The 11,376-nt window shown below is 38.6% G+C and overlaps 1 protein-coding gene across 1 annotated transcript; it reads right to left on the bottom strand.

The window, feature by feature from the left end:
• Positions 1-333: 333 nt before the first annotated feature.
• On the bottom strand, positions 334-6,025 carry LOC100703636 (protein NLRC3). The gene is made up of 7 exons (XM_025900322.1): positions 5,956-6,025; positions 4,682-4,711; positions 4,284-4,409; positions 3,889-3,999; positions 2,622-2,688; positions 2,230-2,449; positions 334-2,132 (listed from the first exon to the last, which is right to left on the bottom strand). Exons 2-7 carry the CDS (start codon positions 4,693-4,695, stop codon positions 334-336), a joined length of 2,337 nt encoding a protein of 778 aa, XP_025756107.1. The 5' UTR covers positions 4,696-4,711; positions 5,956-6,025.
• Positions 6,026-11,376: the final 5,351 nt, after the last annotated feature.

Consider the following 11,376-nt stretch of genomic DNA (forward strand, 5'->3'; position numbering starts at 1 on the left):
AGATCATTTTCATTATTGGAATGTAAAAATCTTAAACAAAGAGTAAGTTGATCTAACCTGAGGGTTTGAAGTGTGCAGTGTGGACTTTGAAGGCCAACACACAACAACTCCACTCCTGAGTCCTGAATGTTGTTGTTACTCATGTCCAGCTCTCTCAGTCTAGAGGACTGGGATCTGAGAACTGATGATAGAGCTTCACAGCTTTTCTTTGTGAGGTTACATCCGCTAAGCCTGAAAATATATCAGTGAAAAATTTAGAAAACATCTGTGATTTTCCTACAGAGGAGCACAGATGTGAAACATGCTCCAACCTGTTTCACACTGGTTACACACTTACAGAACTTTTTTGGAGTCTTTGATCACTGGCAACAGCCTCAAAAAAGCCTCCTCTGAAGCTGAGTATTCCTTCAGATCAAATTCCTCCAGCTCTTCTTCTGATGACAGCAGGACAAAGACCAGAGCTGACCACTGGGCAGGAGAAAGATCAACTATGGACAGGCTACCTGAACTCAGATGACGTTGGATCTCCTTCACTAGAGAGTCATCCTTCAGTTCATTCAGACAGTGGAACAGATTGATGCTTTTTTCAGGAGAGAGATTCTCATTCAGTTTATTTTTTATGTACTGGACTGTTTCATGATTGGTCTGTGAGATGTTTCTTTTTGGTATCAACAGGCCTTGTAAAAGAGTCTGATTGGTCTGCAGTGAAAGACCCAGGAGGAAGCGAAGAAACAAGTCCAAGTGTCCATTTGGACTCTGTAAGGCCTTGTCCACAGCACTCTGGTAGAACTGTCTTACTGAAGACTCGTCAGTCTGCGCTGAGGCTGTTTCTTCTTCTTTCAGCAGGTTGATACCAGAGTTGGTGAAGGTCAGATGGACATGAAGAGCTGCCAGAAACTCCTGAACACTCAGATGGACAAAACAGAACACCCTATCCTGGTACAGTCCTCTCTCTTCTTTAAAGATCTGTGTGAACACTCCTGAGTACACTGAGGCATCTCTGTGATTAATGCCACACTCTGTCAGGTCTGATTCATAGAAGATCAGGTTTCCTTTCTGCAGCTGCTCAAAAGCCAGTTTCCCCACTGCTTTAATCATCTTCCTGCTCTCTGGACTCCAGAGAGGATCTGTCTCAGCTCTTCCATCATATTTGATGTTCTTCACTTTGGTCTGAACCACCAGGAAGTGAATGTACATCTCAGTCAGTGTCTTGGGCAGCTTTCCTCCAGCCTGTTTGGTTTTTAACAGACTGTCTAGAACTGTAGCAGTGATCCAGCAGAAGATTGGGATGTGACACATGATGTGGAGGCTTCGTGATGTCTTGATGTGAGAGATTATGCTGTTGGCCTCTTCCTTGTCTCTGAGTCTCTTCCTGAAATACTCTTCCTTCTTTGGGTCAGTGAACCCTCTGACCTCTGTAACCATGTCTATATACTCAGCAGGGATCTGATTGGCTGCTGCAGGTCGTGTGGTTATCCAGATGTGAGCAGAAGGAAGCAACTTTCCCCTGATGAGGTTTGTCAGCAGCACATCCACTGATGTGGACTCTGTAACATCAGTGAGGATCTCAGTGATGTGGAAGTTCAGAGGAAGTCGACACTCATCCAGACCATCAAAGATGAACACAACTTTGAACTTTTTAAAGTTACAGATTCCTGCTTCTTTGATTTCAGTAAAGAAGTGATGAATAAATCCCACTAAGCTGAACTTTTTATCCTTCAGTAAATTCAGCTCTCTGAATGTGAATGGAAAAATGAACTGGATGTCCTGGTTGGTCTTGTCTTCAGCCCAGTCCAGAGTGAACTTTTGTGTCAGGAGTGTTTTCCCGATGCCAGCCACTCCTTTGGTCAGAACTGTTCTGATTGGTTTGTCTCTTTCAGTCGAAGCTTTAAAGATGTCTTCACACCTGATTGTTGTTTCTGGTCTGTTTGGTTTCCAAGAAAACATTTCAATCTGTCTGACCTCATGTTCAGTGTTGACCTCTCCGGTCCCTCCCTCTGTGATGCAGAGCTCTGTGTAGATCTCATTTAGAGTGATTCGGGTTCCTGGTTTAGCGATCCCCTCAAACACACACTGGAACTTCTTCTTTAGGTTACATTTAAATGTATTCTCACAAAGTGGATCAGGACTTTCTACAGGAAAGCACCAGAAACATGAGTGTTATGATTATAGAAAATATGACAATTTCATTGCTGTAAAGACTGAATTTATGAAGAGAAATCCTCTCACTGCTCTGCAGACAGTCAGCCAGCTCCTCCTGTTTCATTATTCTCAGGAAGTTAACTGCAAGTTTCAGAAATGCCTCTCTGCTGCTCCTTCTCTGCTTCTCTTCCTCACTGTCCAACACCTCCTCTTCATCCCTCTGACACTCTGAATAATCTGGATTCAGATCATTCTGCAGCTTCTTTAGTTCATTCTTCACAAACATGATAATGTTTTCCTCCAGCATCTGGAAAATAAATGACACAATCTAAATTCATGAGCACTTTGAAACTTTGATTTGAAAAGTTCTTTATAAATAAAAATATAGTGAAACATGAAAGTACTGCTTTTGCCGGCAGACATTTAAATATTTTGATATGAAAATAATTACAAACAGAGTTTTGTGTACATGTACAAACCTTAAATACTGAGTCCAGATCAGTTTGATGCTGAAGACTTGAAACATCTGAACTCTCCAGATCAGCTCTGTGGAGACATCATGAAGAAACTGTAACCATTTTGTACATAAATACAAGATGGTTTTTTTTCTTTGAATATTTTATTACTAAATTCATTTAGATTGATTCCTTTAAATTCATTACATTGATTAGGCTACTAAATTAAGAGCCTTGGTGTACGAGACCACGGCAGTATTATTAAATAAGGAAAGATGAAAGAAAAGTTGGCACAGCCTATAATTTATTCTTAAGGAGTAAATAAAGAAACTGTTGCCAAAATAATTAATTTTGTACTTTCATGCTGTCAGTGAACAGTAAGTAATACCAAAGCAGTTGCTGCAGAAAGTAAAACATACTGGTTGAATGAATGAACAAAATGTCCAACTTTGTCCAAGAGTCAAATCTCTGGACTCAACATCCAACTACATATTGAGTACCCCGTTAATTGAATGGTGTGTAGCGGTCAAAGCAGCCAATGTGCCCAAAATCCCTGCTTTTCTTAATGTTTTTATTTTTATTTTTTATATACTTTCAGGTCACTTCACCTTCCTAAGCAAACCTGACACCCACAGCATCGGACTCTCATTTATCAGGGCAAAGGGAACTACTCGTCAAACTGACTAGCTGCTGACTGCATTGCTGTTGATTAAATAAATTATAATCAGTGTGGCACCCAGTGTAAGGAAGGCATGGGCTGTGTGAGATTATTATATTATCTTATGCCACGTCATACCCTTAATTAAAGATTGTGAAATCATTATGTAGTATTAGTTTGCATTATTCTCCTGACTTAGAAAAAGGTGATAACTATTAGATTTATTAGACTGATTTGTATTACATTAGACTGCTGAGTTATAAGAAATACTGTTTTCAGAGAGTCATGGCCTTATTTGTCTGATTAGAAAAGAACAGAACATACTGCACAGGAAGCCAAGGTCATAACTTAGGCTCACTGAGAGAGAGAAAGAATGTGGATGCTTAGGTATTATGACTTTGGAGGGGGCTGAAGCTATAAGAATGTGAGAAACACTCAGACACGTCGAGATCAGGCGGACACCCTCCCGCGCTCATCTCCCCTCCAGGTGGTTTATGCTCTGATAATACACTGATTGCTGTCCTTCCTTCAGCCCAAAGATCAAAGAACTGAGAACTTAACAGCTGTTATGATAGACCTACCTCATGGAGCTCTTAAACTTCAGGACTATAAGGAACATTTGAAATATCTTACGTCTCAGCAGCAGCAGACTTTGGTTCTTTAAAGTTGATGCTGCAATTCTTTGACCGATCACTCTTCAAAGACACACAGCATGGTCCAGGTTTAGAAGCATCTGGTGTCTCTCTGATCCCGGTGAACAAAGAAAAAGATCACGAGAGAGAAAAATTGAGTTTTTAGCTATCAGATACAAAAATTGCTGCATAGACTAAGGAATAAAGAATAACATCACAGTAAGTCTATAACCGCTAAAGCTCTTCTCTCATTAGGCTGTTTATTCAGCTGCCTTTTGTTCTTTTTATTCCCACATGAATTGAAATAATAATAATATTAGGTCAATGAATGCAGTAAATCATGTCTTCTCACTAATTACTCATGGAAGGAACCTTTTGATATTCAGCAACTCTTACTTCTCATCAGGAGACAGTTTCCTGTTTTTAAAGTCAGGGCGGTCTCCCTGTGGACTGGATCTCTCCCTCATAGTCACAGAGCTGAGTCCAGGCTCAGGCTCAGGCTCAGGTTTGGGAGAGTCGTGTCTGCGGAATGAGGAAAAACATCACTGTAGTCACTGTAGTACAACAATTTATCATTACAGCTGCAGTTTTCTTAATTATGTTTGTGTTAAATGAAATAAACAAAAAGTGTTCAGTGTTTGTTAACAGTGCTGCGTTAAAATAAATTGTTAACATAAAAAAGAACAGATGATTATCTGGTAGACAGATGTGTTGTATAGTTACTGCATGTATGAAATATTTTAAGTATTTGTTCTTGTAGCAGTGAATCTAATGTGAGGTGTTAAGTGTGATACCTTTCAATGTTCATCAAAACCTGCAGTCACCTGATAAAAGAGAAAAGTGAGAATAATTTAGCTTTATTTCTGTTTATTGAGATTTTTGATTGATATGAAGGTAGTGACCTGTTAAATTTTCTTGCATGATATGATATGATATGATATGATATGATATGATATGATATGATATACAGTGTTGGGAAGGTTACTTTTAAAATGTATTCCACTACAGATTACAGAATACATGCCCCAAAATGATGTATTTTGTTTGAGGAAAACACGAACACAGTGTACAGTCGAGTCTTAATAGCTTACTTACAACTGGGCTCGTCAGGCACTCTTTTTGGCTGCAGTGGTTATTATTATATTTACATGCTTCATACATGCTATGCCAGTAACAGACTGCCTATTTCCTTCATAACATAATATAATATATCTGGAATAATGCGTTCAAAAACCTGAACAGATCCAAAGGGCCTTTTTCCCAGGACACTGAACTGAACCTGTTCAAATTATCATTATTTCCTGTTGGGTAACACCCACAGAATCAGAGACTCCGACCTTTTCAACTGAGCTGTGGTCCAGACTTCCTGTATTGGGGTAAAGCTCCTGAACACCATCACTGTGCAGCTCTGTGCTGTCTGCACCAGGATATGACCTGTTCCTGCCTTCTTGTTGTTTTTCTATTAAGGTCTCTCTTTTTTCCACTCAATGTTTGAAGAGTTTAAGACTATGTTTAAAATGTTTTTCTTTCATTCATTTATTATTCATCATTTCACTTTGATCTCATTATCACACTAACATTAGGAATCATCCACTACTTTAACTATTTCATCTTTTCTTTCAAATCTTTAATTTACACAACAGGATTTAAACAAACAACTTCAAATAATAATTTAATGAAAAACTTGTCCTACTCAAAAAAAAAAATAAGAAATCCGTTTCATCTGCACATTCTTAGCAGAAACATTAAGCTTAAATAACTCATGTCTCAATATACAAAAGACCAAATTCATGGTTCAGTCCAACCGACAGACACAGAGACAGTCCACAGGATGTGGTCTCCCTCAGTCTTCTCTGTCCAGAGCAAAGGTTCTCAAATGTTCTGTGTCAGGGCCCCGTTACAGAGGAGAACATTATCCTGTATAATCAATCGGTTTGGTCTTAATAATATGTAGTAACTCAAAAATTGAACTAATTTCAACAGGACGCAAGCTGACCCATCACCCACATTGCAAAATGAAAGAAGACACAGAATTAAAATAAAATCAATGAAAAGAGTAAATACATACGTCTGCTGTATCTTCTTCTTTCACTCAGTACCTGTCTGTTTCATCAGTACCTGCAGTTCACTGGCACAAGTGTAGTTTCACTATAAATGCAGGCACAGCTGCCACACCTGGCTTCCTGGGGTCAGTTTGTTCCTCTTTCTGTGTTCACTTCAACTTCAGTTCATTTCTCTTTTTGTTTTTGTTTTCAGTACGTTTGTAGAAACACAAAGTTATTCGTTTGGGGCAGTTTTATGAGTGATGTTTGAAGGCAGCAGTAAAAATACTTCTCATTACATGTTTAAGGCACCTTTGCATCAGTGGAGATTGGTGAAGCATTTGTGACACATAGAGGACAAACTTATAGCAAAAGTGCTTCTGTGTGTATTTTGATCTGAAAGCAGAAAATGTGGTTCTCTGTAACACTGTAGCTAAGATGATTTCATTTTTTATTTCAGCTGCTAGTTTCAGGTCTAAAGCATAACATCATCATTTTGTGTAGAAGCACAGTAGAGACAGGCATTTCATAAAGGTGGTATGTTCAGTGTGTGCTATATAAATGTATGGTTTAGTTCAATATACACAAAATACAAGCAAAAAACCCCAAAAAACTTTTTCACATATTTTTTCATTCGTGGCTAATGGACGTCTCTTGATTCCAAAATGTAGGTATTAGTCTTGAAAGTGTGATGTAGGACAACATATGAGGGTGTTTTTTTAAAGCAGGACAGTCTGCCTTTAACACTTCATTTTTTAAGTGCAATTAAAAGTTCCTTCAAAAAGCTTGGTACACTTTATAAAAAGTCACATAATAGAAAGTGACTTTTACAGAAAATAAAAACTGTGCAACTTCCTCCAGGCTCTAATTCCATTTACCTGTTTACTTCCTTTCAGAGGCTACGTTATATTAACCAGTTAAAGCTTCATTAACATTTACAACCTTTTCCCAGAACGACAACTTCGTAGTACAAAACAAATAAAACACAACAAATATCACACAGCAATCTCACTTATAGATTAAGCCCCTTTTTTAGTTTTAGAAAGAATTTTTCCCTGCATACAATCATTTGTTATTGATGTCAAAACTGATAAAACAGAAAGTGGAACAGAAAGTTTTAATTAAAAACAATGCAAAAAGCAAGTGAAATGTGAGGGGAAGCATAGAGTCCTGCAGTATTAAAGAAGAAATTATGCTAATAACTGGCTAAGTTACATCTCAGAGCCCTGCTCTCAAAAACTGACATAGATGTAACTCAGTCTGTGAAACTAGATTTAAGAAATACATGTTTAAAGTTTTAAAAATGTGTTTAGTACCATCTTCTGTCAGTACAGAGTGTGATGTAAGTGGGTTGGTTGGTAATAATCAGTTTAAGGGCAGAGGGAGAGAGGCAGTAAAGTTCATCAGTCTGTCACAGGGCTAACAGAGAGATAAACAACCATTCACACTCACATTCACACCTTTGGACAATTTAGAATCACCAATTAATCTAACTCCACATGTAAAGCTTCGGACTGTGGGAGGAAGCTGGGGAGAACCCAACCACCATTTAGCTAGCCATTTATTTATTTTTTATTATTATTATCTTAGTGTTGCAGTAGATTCATGTCAGACTGAAAATAAACAACCAAATTAAACACATGGTTTGTCACCTTCCTTTGGAAAATAAAGGAAGCAGAGTGATGACTTCATGGGCTCAGCTGCTAGTTTCAGGTCTAAAGCATAACATTATTATTTTGTGTAAAGGCACAGTAGAGACAGTCATTTCATAAAGCTGGGATGCTCAGTGTGTGCTATATATTATGTATGGTTTAGTGCAATATACACAAAACCTTATTCATAGGTTCTTCAAGTGGAGGTCTCTTGATTTCAAAATGTAGGTATTAGTCTTAAAAGTGTGATGCAGACAGTCTGCCTTTAACACTTTATATTTAAGTGCAATTAAAACACAGAAACACACAATGGGTGAAAAACTCTGCAGCTTCCTCCAGGCTCTAAGTCCCTTACTTCCTTTCAGAGGCTACGTTATATTAACCAGTTAAAGCTTTGTAACATTCTGTGCATAAAAACACTTTTATTGATGTCTAAATTGATAAAACAGAAAGTGGAACAGAAAGTTTTAACTGAAAAAAAAATCCAAAAAGGAAGTGAAATGTGAGGGGAAGCATAGAGTCCTGTGGTATTAAAGAAGAAATTGTGCTAATGACTGACTAATTTACACATCAGAGCCCTGCTCTAAGAAACTGACATAGATGTAACTCAGTCTGTGAAACTAGATTTAAGAAATAAGTGTTTAAAGTTTTTAAAACATGTTTAGAACCATCTTCTGTTGGTTGGTAATAATCAGTTTAAAGGTATATCCTCGGTTTTAACATAAAACTTACTGGCTGCAACAATAAGTTTGGCTAGCTGCACTGAAACAAGAAAATCAACCTGTTAGCTATAAAGTTCAAGCTTTTAAAGCACTTTATAAAAAGGACTGTGTGGAGGGGATTGTTTGTTTTTGTTTGTTTGTTTGTTTTTTGTTTTTTTTGTCTTTCTATAAAAGTGTCCTGGCCAAGAATGACCATCAATAAAGTTGCATAAAATAGTAGTACACACATACACACTCACACACACACACACACACACACACACACACACACACACACACACACACACACACACACACATGCATGTAGAAAGAAGACAATGGAGCAATTAAGCAGTTTATTTAGAGACAGAATGAGTAGAAATACAGTAAGTACAGATAGGCAGAGACATAAAATGTAAAAGTCATATAAAGTAATGATTAACTGAATATTTGAAAAATGAAAACTTAAAGACTGAATGAACGGAATAAAATGAATATTCAATATTCATATACAGGCAGCATTTCCTCACAGTTAGATCCTGTTTGCTGGTCTTCTTCCTCTATGAGGAGAGCCTGATTTTTTTGCTCACACTAATCATCATAAAGCACACTCAGAGTAAAGCTTTCCAACCTCACACTTTGATGATTTTAGACACTGAAATGAGAACTATATGTAACGGGCAGCAGCGACAGATGGGTTGAAGAGAGGGAGAAGGAAGGTCCTTGACACTGCATCACTTGTGGATGTTGTGCAGCACTGGATCCACATGATGCACTGATTTCAGCACTGAGTCCACAAGGCAGATGATACTAAGTTCCTCTTCTGTAAAGTTGACAGCAGCTCAGGCCTGGTGACAGAATTTCAGGGTGGACTGCAGCGAACATGAAACATAAATGAGAAATGTGGTTTACCTACTGAACAAAGTGGAAAGTGTGGTGTTCACCTTTTCTTTTGCAAAAGGTAGTGATGCATACCGACAGAGGTGGCGGTCTTACAGTCAGGTTCACAACAGCCTCATGACAGTCTTTACCGTTGATGTAACAAAAGTAAAATCCCTGATCTTCAATCTTAGCCTGCTGCAGATTCAAGGAGAAGCTTCCGCTTGAGCATCTGTCAGGTGATACAGAGAGTCGGCCATCAGGGATCTCGTTGCTGTCGTCAGTGCAGGATTTCTGCTCAAGCACAACCTTCCCATTTTTCTCCCACCGTACAGATACAGACGTGTTGATGTCAGATGGACGAGATGATGGATAGCAGCAGGGGAGCGTCGCAGGCCCCCCCTCATCAAAAGTTACATTAAATTGCCTTCCTGAAACTAATGGCACACATTTTCCAGCACAGAGACTGAAAACACCCAAAACAGAGGTCACAATCAAGAGCAGCTGAAGACGTGCCATACTGACCCTCTGTGTCACGCTGAGTCCAGTGTAGAGGAACGTCTGTATTAATATAACCTCAAGAAGATGAAAACCACACCCTCCAAGCAGTTTCCTATCCTTGATGATGCCTGATTGGCCAAAACATTTGACATCAGATTCTGTTTGTAGGAAAATTAAAGGATGTGCATTATTTTTAATAGGAATGAAAACACTGAACCAGGGGTCGGCATGCTTATTGCGGCTCCCTGTGGCTTTGGAATATAAGTAAATTTAAGTGTATTATATTTTTATTATTTGCTGTTTTTTTGTAGTTCAAAATTTGAAGATTATTGTGATCTTGTAATATTAAATTTTTGTTGCTCAAAATACACATCACAAACGCCAGTATATGCCCGACAAACCGCGGCACATTTATCAAGCTTTACGACCCCAGGTAGGCTAAACATGGATAAATATAAGAAAAAAAAATATCTGAAGAAAATAGAAGGAGAAATATAATGATGCCTGGGTGGACTCATTTGCTTTTATCTCTGACGGGAGTGGCTGTAAGTGGTTGTAAGACATTTCCAGAACAAACAGCAACCTTTGCTGAAAAATATTTGGAGGGAGGTGAGAGGAGGGGGAACCAGTTTCAGAACTGATGCCGAAGGCTGATCTAAAATCAGTGCTCAAAGAGGATGAGGTCTGCAAATTCAACTACATATGCTAGTTTTGTGACCGCTCAAGAAATAGTCAGACAAGAGAAACAAATATGTATTTTACATTTGTCTTTGAAACAGCGTTTCCTGGGAGTTCACATCACAAAGGATCTATCCTGGGGTCTGAACACAGCGTAGCTGTCAAAGAAAGCTCAGCAGTGACTTTACTTCCTAAGAATCCTCAGGAAAAATAACATTCCTCGAAAGCTGCTGCTGTCCTATCGATGTTCTGCTGCCTCTGTGTGTGGTTTTCCAGCTGCACAGCAGCACAGAGGAAAACACTTCAGGGGATTGTAAAGCCCAGGACATCATCTTACCCTCTCTGGATGAACTGCACAGCTCTCGCTTCCCAGGGAAGCAGGAAATATCATAAAAGACTCCTCACAGCCCTCATAATCAGTTCCAACTGCTGCCATCAGGCAAAAGATACAGGAGCATCAGACAAAGACTATTAGACTAAATATCAGTTTCTACCCTGTAGCGGTTAGGACCTTGAATTACAAGTAATCACCCACAATTCAACCTGATAAATACTGAGCAATGGATGATATTCTGCACAATAGTGTTTATGTGCAATAAGGTTCTATTTATTATTACTGAATGACTGTGTTCTACCTCTTTTTTATACTTTTTGAATTATAGTTAAACTTTCTTCTCTTGACACCGCAGGGACTGCTCTTAATTTCACTGTACTTGTTTCAGTGACAATAAAGATATTCTGATTCTATGCTAACGCCTCTCATGACCCATTAGGAACGTGAATGTCATCCTTTTTACACCTCATCCACAGAGCTTACGCTAAGTGAGGTTATATAACAGACAGAGCTCTTGGGTCAGAAGTATCTCTCAACCAAATGTGCCAGCATGAAATCCACCCTTAAAACAAGAAAAACAGACAAATATGACCAACCTCCGTTGGCCATGATGTGTCTGAGTGTGCCGTTTATAGGTATGCACATCAAACTTTAAACACAAATATCTTTGGGCTGTTTTTTGGCTGTCCTTTGTGACTCATT

Source organism: Oreochromis niloticus, linkage group LG18 (genome assembly GCF_001858045.2).
Source record: "Oreochromis niloticus isolate F11D_XX linkage group LG18, O_niloticus_UMD_NMBU, whole genome shotgun sequence".
NCBI lineage: Eukaryota > Metazoa > Chordata > Actinopteri > Cichliformes > Cichlidae > Oreochromis > Oreochromis niloticus.

Excerpts from the sequence above, each read along its gene's own strand:
- LOC100703636 (XM_025900322.1), bottom strand. Across the intron at positions 2,689-3,888 it reads AAGTCTGCTGCTGCTGAGAC|AGCTGATCTGGAGAGTTCAG; the intron begins GTAAGATATTTC and ends ATGTCTCCACAG. Across the intron at positions 2,133-2,229 it reads GGCTGACTGTCTGCAGAGCA|AAAGTCCTGATCCACTTTGT; the intron begins GTGAGAGGATTT and ends GCTTTCCTGTAG.